Consider the following 14,948-nt stretch of genomic DNA (forward strand, 5'->3'; position numbering starts at 1 on the left):
AGTACTGTAAGAAGTCAGTGTCCAAAACAGGTTTCCTGGGTGATGAACACTTACTTGAAACAAGGCCACAGATATTCATGGTCACACGTGGCCAGGTGTTGGTAACCAAGAGAGATAAGGCAGACTAGAGGCCCAGAGCAATTTGGGAAGAGTGAACAGGATAGTGTGGGAATAAATTACCATCGGTTTCACCAAAATGTACAGGCCAAAGTTGCCTTCTTGGACATACTTTTCACATACCAAAAGTGTGTCTCACACACTAAGAATCCCAGCATGTGCTGGAACCTCTGTGAGACACTAGGGCTGACAGACCATGGGCTGCCAGGAGCAGGGGAAGCTTAGATCTGGCAAAGGTAATGTGCAGAAACGGGGCCCTGTACTGTGGGGGAAAAATAAACTAGACAAGGACCTGAAGGAGCAACCTTTTTTGGACCCAATGGAAAGTAAAAATGGAAACAGGAAATCTGTTGGGAGAGTGCTTTTCTGAATTGCATCAGGACAAGTAGTTAAGGAAGGCCCAAGAAGTATGGTTGTGCAGAGTGATCACTGTACAAGACCTGGCTGAATGGATCAGTGGGGTTTAACATCCAGTCCACTTTTTGCTGGCCATGTTGTGCTCCAGGACGCAGAGGTGTTGCTTCTTAATTCAGAGAAGCACGGTCTTCCTGCCCAAGTGTGTTACCATTGGAGCAGGCACCTTTTCCTCACCTGCCCAATGAACCCTCAGCATTTCCTACCTCATTGGAAGCTTTGCAAATCTTAGTCAACATTTACTATATCCTGCTAATATATAAATCCTGGGTTTGAGTGTCTGTCCCAACTGTTATGGGGGAAGACTTGAAAAAACTACTTAGGTCCTAAACTGGCTATTCTAACATACAATGGGAGTAAGACAAGCACTCTAGAACCGGGACAAAGAAGCAAATTTTGGCCTAATAGGATAATCTCAGCAGTCCCTAAAGTAGAATTACTCCAAGATGGGACTTGACAGAAGGGCTTTTCATGGAGAGTTGGTAGGGTGGAGTCACTTATCATACAAGAAGTGGGTCCAGACATCTTTAATAGTCCCTTCCAACTCTAATGCTACGTGACTCTTGTTGTTATGCTTCAACCTGGGCAGTTCTTAAAATAGTCAAGGCAAAGCAAGAGATGAGATTTCAAGTGCTGATTCTGTGGTGCTGAATGACTTTAGGGCAGGCATTTAATCTTCACTTCCCTTATGTACACAAGTGATTTCAAAACTCTTGGCAAAAACAGTGCTGTAAAAATAGTTTATTGCTTAAAAAGAATACTGTTTTTGAAAAGTACCTTCCTTCCAAGATTTTCAAATAATTGTACACTTCATTCACACAGCAGAAACATTGGAAATGAGAAAACAGAATAATATATGGCTTGTTACGCATTTAACACAACTTGACCAGTGCAACCAACCCCTCATCCTGGAGGCTCTGAGAAGGAAAAGGAGCCAAATATTCAGACGGTTTTTACTTTTAGTGTCACTCTAACTACTGGAGAAATTTGGGGTGGGTGCCTATGGTTTCTTACCATCTGAGTCCTAAATAATAGGAATTCAACAAGGGAGCTTAAAATGTTTCAGAAAATTGTTAACAATCTCTGCTGATTCTCCCAAGAGGTAGGAAAATAATCTGTCCCCATTCCTCTTTCTATATGCAAAGGTCTCATGTATACTTGTAAACCAGCTGGGGATCCTCTACCCTACTATCCATGCATCCTGGCAAATGCATAGCAGGTTGGATACACACTACCTCAAGGTGTTTTCTTCCAGTCCCATGGGCTAAATCTCTAGTTGGCAGTGCCCTTCAGAGTGGACCATGGAGGTGAAATGCCCCTTTCAGAGACTCATACATAGGGAGAAGCATGTTATTGCCCACATTGGTCCTACTGGCTGGCCAAGTGCCAGACTCCTACTCTCAGTACAAAAAGCTTTACATTCTTGTTTTCCCTTCTTGTGTTACATTCTTCAAAGACTTATATGCTTGCCAACTGGCTAGAACTCAAACTTTAGTATTTACTCTTATGCAGCCCAAAGCCCCTAAGAACCCCAGATTCCTTCTATTTATTATATCATCCATGGTGGCCCAGGAAACAGAAAGCCTTAAAATCCAAGACCTAAGTGGAGAACATTCATGGACATGAGATACATCATGAGATACATGAGATACATCAAAGAGGCTACCAGACTTTTTTTTTTTTTTTTTTAAGACAGCCAAGAATGTGTCTAGTCAAATGAGTGTTCATTCTGAAGCAGCCTGCCTAAGAGCTCCAGTTAATCTGACACTGTTGCCACTGTACCAAACAGTATGGGGCAGTCTTCTTTGTGACATCCCTAGAACCTGTGGGAAATGCTCTGTAACATGCTCCTTGATGGCAAAGCACTGATTTTTGAAAACAGCTAGAAGATATTTGGAGGCCAGTCTGGTGAATCAACTGCATAGTACCAGTACCATCCTGGAACCCAGACTGAGGGGTGGCAATAAGCAATGAGCCTGAGCGGTAAAGCTGTCAACTGGCTGAGGGCTTTATCACCAGAGAAGTGCTTTAGGCATACCTGGAGCAGTGGCAGCATCACTACCAACAGGCTTCCCTTAAAGGACAACCTCTCATTTAAGTACTAGGCTTAATGCTTTCTATAGTCCTACTGCTTAAATTAAGAATTAGGATGCTTTCTTGGGTGGAAAACATTCTACATGAACTTGATACGCAAAATGCCTTAAGAAAATAAATTCACAAACAAGGAGTTTTCATCAATCTCTTACCTGAGAGTGTGAGGATTACATGACAGACACATAAAAAGGTCACATTAGGTACACACTTCCCTTCTCACAAACAGGAATGGAGGCTAGAATTTCAGGTACCATGCCTCTGGCTTCTTCTTCTGGTCTTGTTTCTAAATTCTTTAATAAATCCGTGAAATAGGCCATCCAGTTGTGAGAAGACAGACCCAAGAAGTATTTCCAGACTAGGAAGCCTAAGAGTTCCAGTGAAATCCTATTTCCAAGTCAGAAGATCAGTTGAAAAGCTGGAAGACTAAAATCCCCAGTCCTCAGAGCTGCAGGGAAGATTGGGCATAGAGTATGGCATGGCCTCCTTGACTTAGAGGCTCTAGAGGGTAGTCAACATTGTAAGTCAAAAGGCACTTCTAGCCTGGCTGAATAAGCAGCAGGCAGATTTTCTCCCCTGAAAGTAGAACTGAGCCCAGGACTGGCAAGTTTAAGGTATTTAACCTTGGGCCAGCTCTGTGGGTCAGGAACACTCTGGTCCCTGGCTCCCTTCACAACCAGGCCCATCTAACTTATCTACCTCACTCACCTTCCCAGAATTTCTCTGGCACTGCAAGCTGTGGCTTACTGGATTCTAATGATGCAGTTAGTTTAAGTAGTTGCCTTGCCCCGTTTCTGAGGTGGTAGATTTTCAGGGGTGTAGGGCACAAACCAACAGTGCCCTTAGGTGTCCTTTAAGAGAAAAGCTGCTGAGATGGAACAGCCAGGCAGATCTTGAGACCCTGATGTAGAGAAACCCCTGGGGCATGGGGACTTTGGTTTCAAGAAGTCTTAGTGTTCATGGGCTCACTTAAACCCCGTACTTCCAGTCACTGAGGTTAGGTCAATTGCTGGAAATCTGAAGTGGCTTGGAACTGCAGTGCATAGGATGTCTTATGAACTTCTCAGACCTTAGCCTAACCCTGTGTTAGGGAAAACATTCACTGAGGTGAAAGCAGTGATATTCCTAGGATCTTTACCCTAAGGATCTCCGTTTATATACTCTTGGGAAATACAAAAGGAGAAAGAATGGGGCAAGGGAAGGGCAGATGAGAGAGGCTCATTTCGCTGCCATTGTTTGGCCTTTTTTTTTTTTTTTTGCAACTAGGGGTCCAAATAGACAATTATTGCTCATGTTGAATTTCCCTTTGTATGTACATTCAGGACTGTTAAATCACATTTGGAGAGTCAGCTTCAAGCTTGTTTTGATAATTCCCCCTTAGCCTGAGCAGAGGATGGTCTGTTCACAGCCAGGGATGAGGCTGAAAACTGGAATCCCATAGCTCTAACCAAGGCAGGTTTTGCTGCAAGAAATCCTTGCAGTTGAGTTCTGGCATCATCCTCCTAGGTCTCTTTATCTAGACAGTGCCAAACAGTGCGGTATAAGCGAAACTTGCAAAAGCCATGGAAGGGGTGGGATACATGCTTGCAAGTCAGTCTCAAAAATGAAGATCTCCCACTTTATTGGTATTGGAATTACTGGGAGAGCTTATCAGGAAGGTAGCCCCCCCCCCCCAACTCCCCACCTTCAAAGTCCTGAGCAGCTGGGAGGCGAAGTCACATTGGGAGGTGGGGTGGAACTGATGGATTCTGAGACAAAGATGAGGGAATGGAAAGAACAAGGAAATGGCTGGAAGAAAGGTCTAGAAAATATGGACAGAAGTGAGCAGAAGCAAGGAACAAAGGAACCATAGAACAACAAACACAGTTCATTGAGCTGGGTAGAGCAGCAGTGACTAGATGTCCCATTGCATAGGACTTCAGTAAGAAAGCAGCATGTTGGCATAAGGTTTCATACACCTCAGCTGTCCCTGGAGTCTCTGCTTCTAGAACACCAAGTTAGCCAAACAAAATTCTCAAATCCCAGAATACTAAGCTGGTCAAATGGGCCAACATACAAGAAAGAATGGCTGCAAAGGAGATGATTAGGCTTGTCCCTGCAACACTGTTCCTGCGTATGTGTGAGCTCAGGGGTGTGTGTGTGTGTGTGTGTGTGTGTGTGTGTGTGTCTCAAGATCAGCTCAGACTGGTCCTGGCACCCCCAAACTAGGAGTGAGCTCCCTGGGCAGTGAATCCAGCCTGGTGAGAAAGCCTTCAGCCTGGTCAATGTCGGCTCTGGCGCTTTGCAATCTCCTCCTGGATGCGCAACTTGAGGGCCTCTCGCATGGGTGGATCCAGAGGCGTGTGTGCTGACACCTCTTCACTCACCCTTCCTGGATCATCATCCTACGTGGAGGAAGAGTCAGGAAGCTCAGGGCCTGGCCTCTTCTGAAAAGGCGACCTGCCCTGTCCCTAGACAACATTCTCACAGAACTTCATTTGACTCACAGCTTCTTGCCAGTGCCTGTCATTTCCCAGGTGCCCCTGTAATAGTGATTTTCAGCTGGAGGCCACAAGCCCTCCCTGGTTCCTGCTGAGAATCACTGTGTGGCAGGCGTGAGTTGTGCTCAAAAGCATCGCCCAACAGTCTATGCTCCCATGTGGAGCCGACACTTCCCACTGGCCCCGAGGAAAATAGCGGCTCAGGCTCTGGCATTGATTTCTAGCATGGCCAAGGACCTTCAGGCTGCAGCTGTTTCCATGAGGCATACCTGATACACAATAACTGAGGTGACCTCTCCGCTGTCTGCCTCGTATTCTAAACAGAAGAGCTGATGGCCAGAAGGTTCTGGCTCGGAGCTGCCACTACTGCTGCTTTCACCGGACTCCTCACAGTCTGGGTTGCTTGGGTGGGTAGAGCCATCTGGAAGGATGAATCACAATGAGAGGGAAGAGGGGAAGGCTGCTGGAGCCCCTGCCCACATGGATAACACATGAAAACATACTGTAAAGGAAGTCCCAATCTTCTTATGGACTTTGTGCGTGTGTTATATGTTAAGTGTGGTGCCAATCGATAGTTTCATTTACCTTTGTATCCCTGCTCTGGGGCCAGCACAGTTCTATCACGTAGTAGGTACACAATCACAATGCATCTTCATCTAGTGAATAGCGTTGGAAGGTAGTGCAGAGATGGCTAGAGTCCTACGTGGGTTTAAATTCAGGCTCTGCCATTTATTAGCTGCGAGACCTTGGGCAAGCTAATCTCTCTGCGCCTGTCTCCTGACTGTGAGACAGAAATGATAGTCGTTTCCATCCTAGGGGATCTTGGGAAAACTAAGTGAATCGATCTTGGGAAACCTAAGTGAATCAACGTACCCAAGATGTAAAAACACTTTTAGGTAACGCTAAACAAATTCAGTGCCACAATAGTTAGCTATTGTGATCTCTAGGTCCCGGGGAAGCTGGAGAAAAGGCCATTTAGAATACTTAGTTCGAGTTTCATTCCACACCCACGTCCTGGTCAACTACAGGTGTGCCAAACTCTGTCAGGCCTAAAGCACGACAGCATGGTGGGCAAACCAGTAAACGACGACTTGCTGGTTCCCAGATAATTCCCGTTAATCGTGATGCTTCACGGGGCGGGGGGGGAGGGGCGCGGGGCACGAACCTTCTCTGTTCTCAGGGAGAATGTGAGTGGAGAAAGGGGAGCGTCGAGGTGAGGGTTCCGGGAAGGGACGACATGAACTGAGCCCTGCGGGTTCAAAAGCGGGTTTTTTTCCATGTAGAGAAAAGAGCGCAAAGAGACAGAGGGCTGGGGGCCGAAAGGGCGCGCGGGCTGGAGTAGGCAGGCGGGGCGGGCGGCCTCACCTCGGTGTCGCGGCAGGTACACCTGCAGGTCGGGTTTGCGGGGCCGCGTCGGCGCGGGCGTGTGCCGCCTCCTCGCCTTCTCCTTGGCCGCCTGCTTCACCTTCTTGTCATAGTCGTCCCTGCGGGGAGCCGAGCGGGAGTCAGGGACGGCCGGGCAGAGCTAGGCTGGGGGCGGCGGCGGGGCGGGGCGGTACCGGGCCAGCTGGTTCCGTCGGATGTGGTGCACAAAGCCGTGGCTCATGTCCAGCCGCCCGCCAGGCTTGCAGCAGACCCCCTGTCCGGGCTCTGGAGCTGCTTCCATCTGGAGCCCTGCGCTCGGAGCCGCCGCCGACTCCACGGCCCCAACGGCCGCGGTCCCGCCGGGGGAGGTCCGCGCCGCCCCTCGCCGGACTTCCGGCCCCGCGCCCCGAGGTCCCGCCCCGAAAGCGCCTGCCCGGCCGAGCGTCGCCCCGCGCAGAGTTCCCGGCGCGGGTGCTGCCTCGGGGCATGCGCGGCTTCCGCTCCTCTTCGGGGATTTTCTTTGTGACATGAGCAATACGAAAGAGGACTTAGGCTGACTGCTGACACATCAGAACATTCAGAAAAACACAAAGCACCCATTACACCACTCAGCGATCGGTGTGTGGAATCTTCCTTTCCTTTTTGTGGTGACAAAATGCTGTGTAACTCCCATCACCGGTTGCCTGACCTCGGCTGACTATTGAACGCCGCCGAGCCTCGGTTTCCTCCTTTGTAAACGAGAACACAGCGCAAGTACGTCCAAAAGAGGTTGTGAGGAGGCGGGTATTCAGGCGGGTCACCCAGCGGCACGCCTGCCGCGCAGCCCCTCCAGCCCGCCCAGCGCCCGGGTCCACCGGTGGGTATGGCTTAACTGTCCCCGCCGGAGGACCCGGCGCTGTTCAAAATTTGCATATAGTTTTGGAGCCCTCTCTAAGAAAGGAGGGGGGCACCTGGTGGCTCGGGTTGAGCTTCCGCCTTCGGCTCCGGGCGTGGTCCCGGGGTGCGGGCATCGAGTCCCACCTGGAGCTTCCGGCAGGGAGCCTGCTTCTCCCTCTCCTAGGGCTCTGCCTGTCTTCTCTGTCTCTCATGAATGACTTAGAAAAGGACAAAATTGGGAATTTGTGATTAGCATAGCGACACACTGGCACATCCACACATAGAACACCACTGAGCAATCAAAAGGAACAAGCTGTTGGTACAGGAAAAGGCGTGGAGGAATCTCAAAATAAATTCTCCTAGCTAATAGGGCCCGGCCAAAGAGAGGGCACGCCCTGGGCTTCCATTTACATAAAGCTACTCCCCGTGGTGACAAAGCAGGTGTTTGGGGAAGGACAATTTTGGAGCTGGTGGGTAGGTTTCTTATCTTAATGGTGGTGATGGTCTCAGAGTGTGTATACACCCATCCATCAGTATTTAGCAAACGGCACACTTTAAGCATGCATTTGATTGCATATGCCCATTCCATCTCGGTAAAGCTGGACACACTCGATCAGGGCCGTGGAGGGGATCGTGAAGGCCACAGGCCCTGAAAGTTGAGCTTTCTTAGCTTGATCAAGGCCGTCTCTCTCTGCCTGTGGTTTGCATTTTCCTGGGACGCCGAGAACAATCCTCCAAGTGCGGAGTTGGAGTAGCTAGGTTGCTGCAGGAAGGGGATGATTTAGGGAGGTCGCCTAGTTCTCTGGTGAGCAGCGACTCTGGAGACCACCTCCCGGGCACAAAGAAGCTCGAAGAAATCCGGAGCCCAATGAGACCTCTTTTTTTTTTTTTTTTTTTTAAATCCAGAAAATTATGGGTAAGGCGGCAGTAGGCCCGCAGGCTTTTCTCAGGGGCGCACGCAGAAGCTCAGACGCCACAAGAGGCGCAGTACTTCCCAGAGGATTTCTCGCGGCAGGATGTGTCCTGCACCGCGACTCGTAGAGAGCCCTGGGCACGATACCAGCGCGGCTTCTGATTGGCTCCCTGCCGCGCGCTACAGCGTGCCTGGAGCCTGCGCAGAGAGACCGGGCCGGTAGAGGAGATGTCTGGGCGATCCAAGCGTGAATCTCGTGGTTCTACCCGCGGCAAGCGCGAGTCCGAGTCGCGGGGCAGCTCGGGTCGCGTCAAGCGGGAGCGGGAGCGGGAGCGGGAAGCCGAGGCGCCGAGCTCCCGGGGCAGTCCAGTGCGTGTGAAGCGGGAGGTCGAGCCGGTGAGCGCGCGCGAGGCCCCGACGCCAGTCGTCCCGGCTGTGCGGGTGAAGCGGGAGCGCGAGGTGGACGAGGACTCTGAGCCTGAGCGGGAGGTGCGAGGTGCGCGGGGCTCGGCTGGGCGCGGGCTCCACTCTCGCTCTCTCCTTTTTCCATTTCCAACCTTCCCTGGGGGTGGGGGTGAGTGGGGAATTCACACTCCCTGGTGTCCGCGACCGGACTCGACTGCCTTGTGGGGAGGACGGTACTAGTTGTCTAAGACTGTAATTTTGCCTTCCGGTCCTGGATATCGGTATATGGTTATACTTTAATAGTAGCTCTTAAACTTCTTGCTTAGAATCCTTTGGGGCAGCCCCGGTGGCGCCCCGGTTTAGCGCCGTCTTTAGCCCAGGGCGTGATCCTGGAGACCCGGGATCCAGTCCCACGTCGGGCTCCCTGCATGGAGCCTGCTTCTGTCTCTCTCTCTCTCTTTCTCTCTGTGTCTCTATGAATAAATAAATAAAATCTTAAAAAAAAAATCCTCTGTTTGAACTATATTTGTATTACATATAGAGTCCGGAATAGCACCTTGCTCATAGAGAGTGCTTGATAAATATTCGTTGAATAATTAATTTCAGGATATTCTTTGATTTTTTTTTTTTTTTTGAAGTGCCTTGTCAGCTTCATGTTTCCCTTTCTTTGGAAGAGACGTTGTTTCTTAGGTATTTTGTATAGTTGTGATAAGATTGTTTTTTCTGGGACACACTAGAATCCCATTTGTCCTTCTGGTTTATCTTTTTTGTTTTCGTTTTGTCTTTCCCTTTTTATTTTTATGATGAAGTAGATCACAGGCACTAAGATGGACCGAATATAATGCACAAGTATGGTTTAAAGGAGAGTGAAAACATACATCCTTAAATTTGCCATTTGTCAAGAACTGTGAAGGATTTGAGATTTTATTTGCAAGCTGCCTAGGTAGCCTGCCACAGTTTTCTGGATGCTAATGAAGGCCGTGGAGTTTGTAGTGTCATTCTCCACAGTGCAGTTTTTTGTTTTTTTTTTTAAGATTTTACTTATTTATTCATAAGAGACATAGAGAGAGAGAGGCAGAGACACAGGCAGAGGGAGAAGCAGGCTCCATGGAGGGAGCCGGACGTGGGACTCGATCCTGTGTCTCCAGGAACAGGCCCTGGGCTGAAGGCAGACGCTCAACCGCTGAGCCACCCGGGCTACCCTTGAAGGGAACTTATACTCACAGTGGAACTCTGGGCTTACAGAGTTTTTTTATAGTGGTTTGTGAACTTGCCTCCTATTTGCTCTGTGGGGAGATCCCTGTGTCTGTCTTCCAATGCTGTTTACTACACATCTCCTTAACAAGGTAGTCTGAAGGCAGATAGTGCCTCTGGTCACAATATGGACAGAAACATGAGAGACCCATGGACAATTGTCTCCTAATGCTATCACCATTAGAAGTGGTACATAACCAATACCTTAGAAGCTCCCATATGCCCCTTCTCAATTGTATGTACCTTCTTTACTTGCTTAGGAATTGACTGTTCTGAATTTTTTTCTAATAATTTCTATTTTTAGTTGTATATCCCTAAATACTACTAGTTTTACTTTGTATTTGATATAAATGGAATCATACTATATGTGGTCTTCTGATTTGCCTTTTTTTACTAGCCATATTTTTGAGGTTCATCCAAATTGGTGTTTATGGCTACATAGTGTTATATTGATGATATACCAAAATATGTTTATCTGTTTTATTTGTGGTGGATATTTGATTTGTTTCCAGTTTGGGCCCTTTCAGATACTGCTGCTATAAATATTTTTAGTAAAGCACTTCCGGTGTACATATGCAAAAGTTTCTCTCAGGTTTATAAGTAGAGATTGCTGGGTCAAAGGTTCTCAGCTTGATCTTGCTGTACTGTTTCCAGGAGGTTGTAACAGTTTATACTTCACCAGCAGTACATGAGCATTTCTATTGCTCTCTGTATTTGCCAACACTGGGAATTTTCTGATTTTATTTTTTCCTTTCTGGTAGGTGTGAAGTGGTATATCATTGCACAAGGAAATTGGCATTTTCTTGATTGTTAACAAGGGTTATATTCCTCATTTTCTGTTGGGTTGTCGTTTTCTTATTGCTTCACCAGATTTCTTTATGTAATCTGCAAATGAGTCCTTTGTTGGTTATATGTGTTTCAAATATATTCTCCCAGTTTGGTGCTTGTTCCATTAGTGGGCTTTTTGGTGTATTCCTGGGTTACCTGTGTATGGGTTCATCCTGTTTAGTTTTTCTCATTTTTTGGTTTGTACTTGTAGTTGACCCTGAGTACGAGTTTCCCATTTTCACAGCCTGTGATGATTTCCCTTTCAGCAAAGAATGGCCGTGTGGATTCTGAGGATCGGAGGAGCCGCCATTGCCCGTACTTGGATACCATTAACAGGTTGGTAGGACTGGGATGCTGAAAGCAGCAAAAAACATTGGAATCTCTGCAGAAAATTCTTCGAACTGTACATCAAAAACACATTCACAAATTTTATCCCTTTTAAAGCTTTCTGCCCAGAAAATTGTGCCTCCTGCCATGTTTATTAATCGTTACCTTTTATTTATTTATTTAAAAAGATTTTATTTATTTATTCATGAGAGACACACAGAGAGAGGCAGAGACATAGAGAAGCAGGCTCCCTGTGGGCGACCCGATGTGGGACTCCATCCCAGGACCTTGGGATCACGCCCTGAGCCGAAGGCAGATGCTCAACTACGGAGCCACCCAGGTGTCCCCAATCCTTACCTTTTAATATAAAGTGTCGGAGGGCATTTTCTTTTTTTAGGAGGTGCATGTACATAAAAAGCTTTTAGTTTATTTTGAATCTGTTTGATGGAATATATATGGTGTCCTTAAAATGACAGTGGCAAATTTAAATATTTTTTTGAGTACTTACTACATGCTAAGTACTACTTTAGATGGCTGGAATTTAGTAGAGAAAACAGATAAAAATATGTCCTAAAGCAGAAGTAGTTACTTTATCCTTGTTTCATTTCTCTGATCCCAGATGGCATCTTAAGATGTTTTTAAATTCATGCCTTAAGATAGTACTGTTTAATATATAGATTAGATAAGAACTTCTCTCCGTAGTGAAATGACTATAAGGGCTATTTATTGTGGCAGGTGCAAGCCATTTATGGCTAGAGAGGACTTGAAACATGACTTGAGGAACCGAGTTTCAAATTCTAATTATTTTAAATTTATTTATTTATTTAAAAAATATTTATTTATTTATTTATGATAGACAGAGGCAGAAACACAGGCAGAGGGAGAAGCAGGCTCTATGCCGGGAGCCCGACGCGGGACTTGATCCTGGGACTCCAGGATTGCGCCCTGGGCCAAAGGCAGGCACCAAACCGCTGAGCCACCCAGGGGTCCCCTATTTATTTTTTTAAAGATTTTAAATTTATTTTTTCGTGAGAGAGACACAGAGAGAAGGGCAGAGACATAGGCAGAGGGAGAAGCAGGCTTCCTGCAAGGAGCCCAATACAGGACTCAATTCCGTATCGGGGATCACGCCCTAAGCCAAAGGCAGATGCTCAACCGCTAAGCCACCCAGGTGTCCCTAATTATTTTAAATTTAAATGTAAATATTAACTTGTGGCTATTGCCTCCTTTAATGGACAGTGCCGCTTTACTGGGACCATTACCAATTAATTAGAGTTAATGTTTGAGGAGAAATTTCTTTGTCACCTGTGGATTTAATGGAAGTAAAAGTTTTCTGTCCCCCCCCCCCCCAAAAAAAATGTTTTTTGTCCCTTAACCTGCCCTGTACTCATATAACATTACTTTGCAGTTAAATAAGTACATCTATTTGTAGGTATTCTAATATTCAGGCTTCCCATTTATTTTTATGGACAAAAATCGATTTTTCTTTTATAAAAGGATTTGTTCACTCTTGATGTCTTTTCACTGCCTCTCTCTCTTTTTTTTTTCCCTAGAGAAGGGGGTGGGCAGAGGAAGAGGGAGAGAATCTTGAACAGGTTCCACACCCAGCACAGAGCCTATGTGGGGTTAGATCTCACAACCCTGAATTATGACCTGAGTGAAATCAAGAGTTGGGACATTTAACTGACTGAGCCAACCAGGTGCCCCCCATCCCTAGTCTTTTATTTATGTATGTATGTATGTATGTATGTATTTAGTATTTATTTACTTTTTAAAAAGATTTTATTTATTCATGAGAGAGACAGAAAGAGAGGCAGAGACACAGGCAGAGGGAGAAGCAGGCTCCATGCAGGGAGCTCAACATGGGACTCCATCCCGGGTCTCCAGGATCACACCTCAGGCTGCAGGCGGTGCTAAGCCACTGCGCAAGCGGGACTGCCCCATCCCTAGTCTTTTAATTTGGAATGTTGTTGGGGCCCTGTTGCTTTAGTCCTACTTTTTAGCTTTTCCTCCAGAGAAAGTAACTGCAATAGAAGGTTTTCTACTGGTTGTAAATTTGAAAAAGAAAGAGGGTCATTGGCATTGTATGTCTGGTAGAGATACCTTGACATTGCTTTGGGAATTGGTGTGTAGGGGTGCTATATTAAATGTCTAGGGGAGGAATAATGTTCCTCACAGTTTACATATGGTCGTTGAACTATCTCTGAAGGATGCTATGTGATGTTGTGGAATGTGGAGCCAATGCTGCTTCACTTGGGGGCTTTCCTAGACATCTCTCCCTATTAATTGTTTTTTTTTTTTTCTTTTTTTCTTCTTTTGTTTGGCTCTTTTAGGAGTGTGCTGGACTTTGACTTTGAGAAACTATGTTCCATCTCCCTCTCACATATCAATGCATATGCCTGTCTGGTGTGTGGCAAGTACTTTCAGGGTAAGTAAATGTTGTATATTATAAACTTTCTAAGTTTTCAGTGCTAGCTACAGGTCTGCTCCAGAGAGGTTTTTTACTTTCTTTTAAAGAAGGTAAGCTGCTACCAGGAGTCACATCTGAGAATATCTATCTTTATTCCCAGGCAATTGGGATAATCCTAGGAAATCAATAGGAGGTTCTTCGGTCAGAACCTGTGTATGTATGAAAGGGAAGAAAAACTAGTTGAGGCTTTGTAGGAGGTCTTAAAGGCTGTGGGTTTTTGAATCTCTCATGTTTTCTGTACTCATGTCTTATTTTTTATTTTTTATTTTTTTTTTTAAATCCTTTTGCTCTGAGGGCTTTTTCATCCTATTCTTTTCTGGAACTAGTCAATTCATTCAGACCAAGCACATGCTATGTACAGTATGCTGGAGGATTCAAAAGAAACATAAACTACATTCCTTGCTCTTATAAAGAGCTCATAGTCAAGGTTAACACATAAAACAATAAGCAAACTATAAGATCATAAGGATTACTGCTGGACTGTGTGGCAGTGAGTATGGATAAGGACTCTGGGAGTTAAAATATGTAGAGATCAATATTAGCTGGAGCATTTGTGTTTAATTCATGGAGGAGGTCAATGTGGGACTTGAACTGGTAGGACATAGAAGATTGAATGGGTTAAGGTAGAGAGACTCTAGAAAAGAGTGGCATTCTGAACAAAGTTACATAGGTACAGGATTGTCCTGAATGTGGGTGTTTGGAAATGCAGGACTGAATGATGATGGATATTTGTAGTTTTACATGTATATATGCATATCTATGTATGTCTGTGCATGTATTATATATAATCTATGCGTAGGTAGTCTTACTTTTAGATAAAGTGGAACTAGCTCATACACAACTGCATGCACACACACATTTCACATTTATGTGTATGAAATTAGTTTCCCTAACCAATGGTTTATGCCATCCAGGGAATAAAGTACTAATGTGCTATTCTTTTTTCCTCTTTTTTGTGATGGGACAAGTTCATGTAAGAGATTCACTGACCAATTGGTATAGTACTTAGTTTTTGCTGGTATTAGTGTGTTCCAGTACAAAGTTATGAAAGGAAAATCAAATCTGATTTGTGTCTCTCTGGCATCTGTCCTACTCTTACAGCCTTTCATCCTTCCTTACAGGCCGAGGTTTGAAGTCTCATGCCTATATTCACAGTGTCCAGTTTAGCCATCATGTCTTCCTCAACCTCCACACTCTCAAGTTTTACTGCCTTCCAGACAACTATGAGATCATCGATTCTTCCCTGGAGGATATCACAGTATGTGTCCATGAGGGTTGATTTGGAACTAGTTCTCTTGGGAGCCATCCCAGGGCTCCTGGGGATCTGCCCCACCTGAGGTTACGGAAGAATCTCAATCCCTTGGGCTTGGAGAGGCTTCTTTTTCTTTGGGAGGAACCAGGGAGACTC

General features: G+C 46.0%; 2 protein-coding genes across 4 annotated transcripts in view; one reads left to right on the forward strand and one right to left on the reverse strand.

Annotated features, from left to right (window-relative positions):
• Window positions 1-1,257: 1,257 nt before the first annotated feature.
• C12H2orf68 (chromosome 12 C2orf68 homolog) lies at window positions 1,258-8,271 on the reverse strand. 3 transcript variants are annotated; one of them, XM_072770058.1, is made up of 5 exons: window positions 6,662-6,877; window positions 6,468-6,586; window positions 6,268-6,351; window positions 5,372-5,523; window positions 1,258-5,006 (listed from the first exon to the last, which is right to left on the reverse strand). In XM_072770058.1, the coding sequence occupies exons 1-5, from the start codon at window positions 6,766-6,768 to the stop codon at window positions 4,884-4,886; spliced, it is 585 nt and encodes a 194-aa protein (XP_072626159.1). In that variant the 5' UTR covers window positions 6,769-6,877; the 3' UTR covers window positions 1,258-4,883. The 3 variants fall into 3 exon arrangements, with proteins under 3 accessions (XP_072626159.1, XP_072626161.1, XP_072626160.1); XM_072770060.1 differs by having other exon boundaries at window positions 1,258-5,523; window positions 6,662-8,271; XM_072770059.1 differs by lacking the exon at window positions 6,268-6,351 and having other exon boundaries at window positions 6,662-6,874.
• A 179-nt stretch (window positions 8,272-8,450) lies between these two features.
• The window catches only part of USP39 (ubiquitin specific peptidase 39), a 32,237-nt gene continuing 25,739 nt past the window's right edge, over window positions 8,451-14,948 (forward strand). Inside the window, exons 1-4 of the mRNA XM_072770047.1 lie at window positions 8,451-8,752; window positions 11,010-11,079; window positions 13,404-13,498; window positions 14,662-14,798. Coding sequence (XP_072626148.1) covers window positions 8,485-8,752; window positions 11,010-11,079; window positions 13,404-13,498; window positions 14,662-14,798 — 570 coding nt within the window. The 5' untranslated portion in view covers window positions 8,451-8,484. The remainder of the gene's footprint in view (window positions 8,753-11,009; window positions 11,080-13,403; window positions 13,499-14,661; window positions 14,799-14,948) is intronic.

This window comes from Canis lupus, chromosome 12 (assembly GCF_048164855.1).
Source record: "Canis lupus baileyi chromosome 12, mCanLup2.hap1, whole genome shotgun sequence".
NCBI lineage: Eukaryota > Metazoa > Chordata > Mammalia > Carnivora > Canidae > Canis > Canis lupus.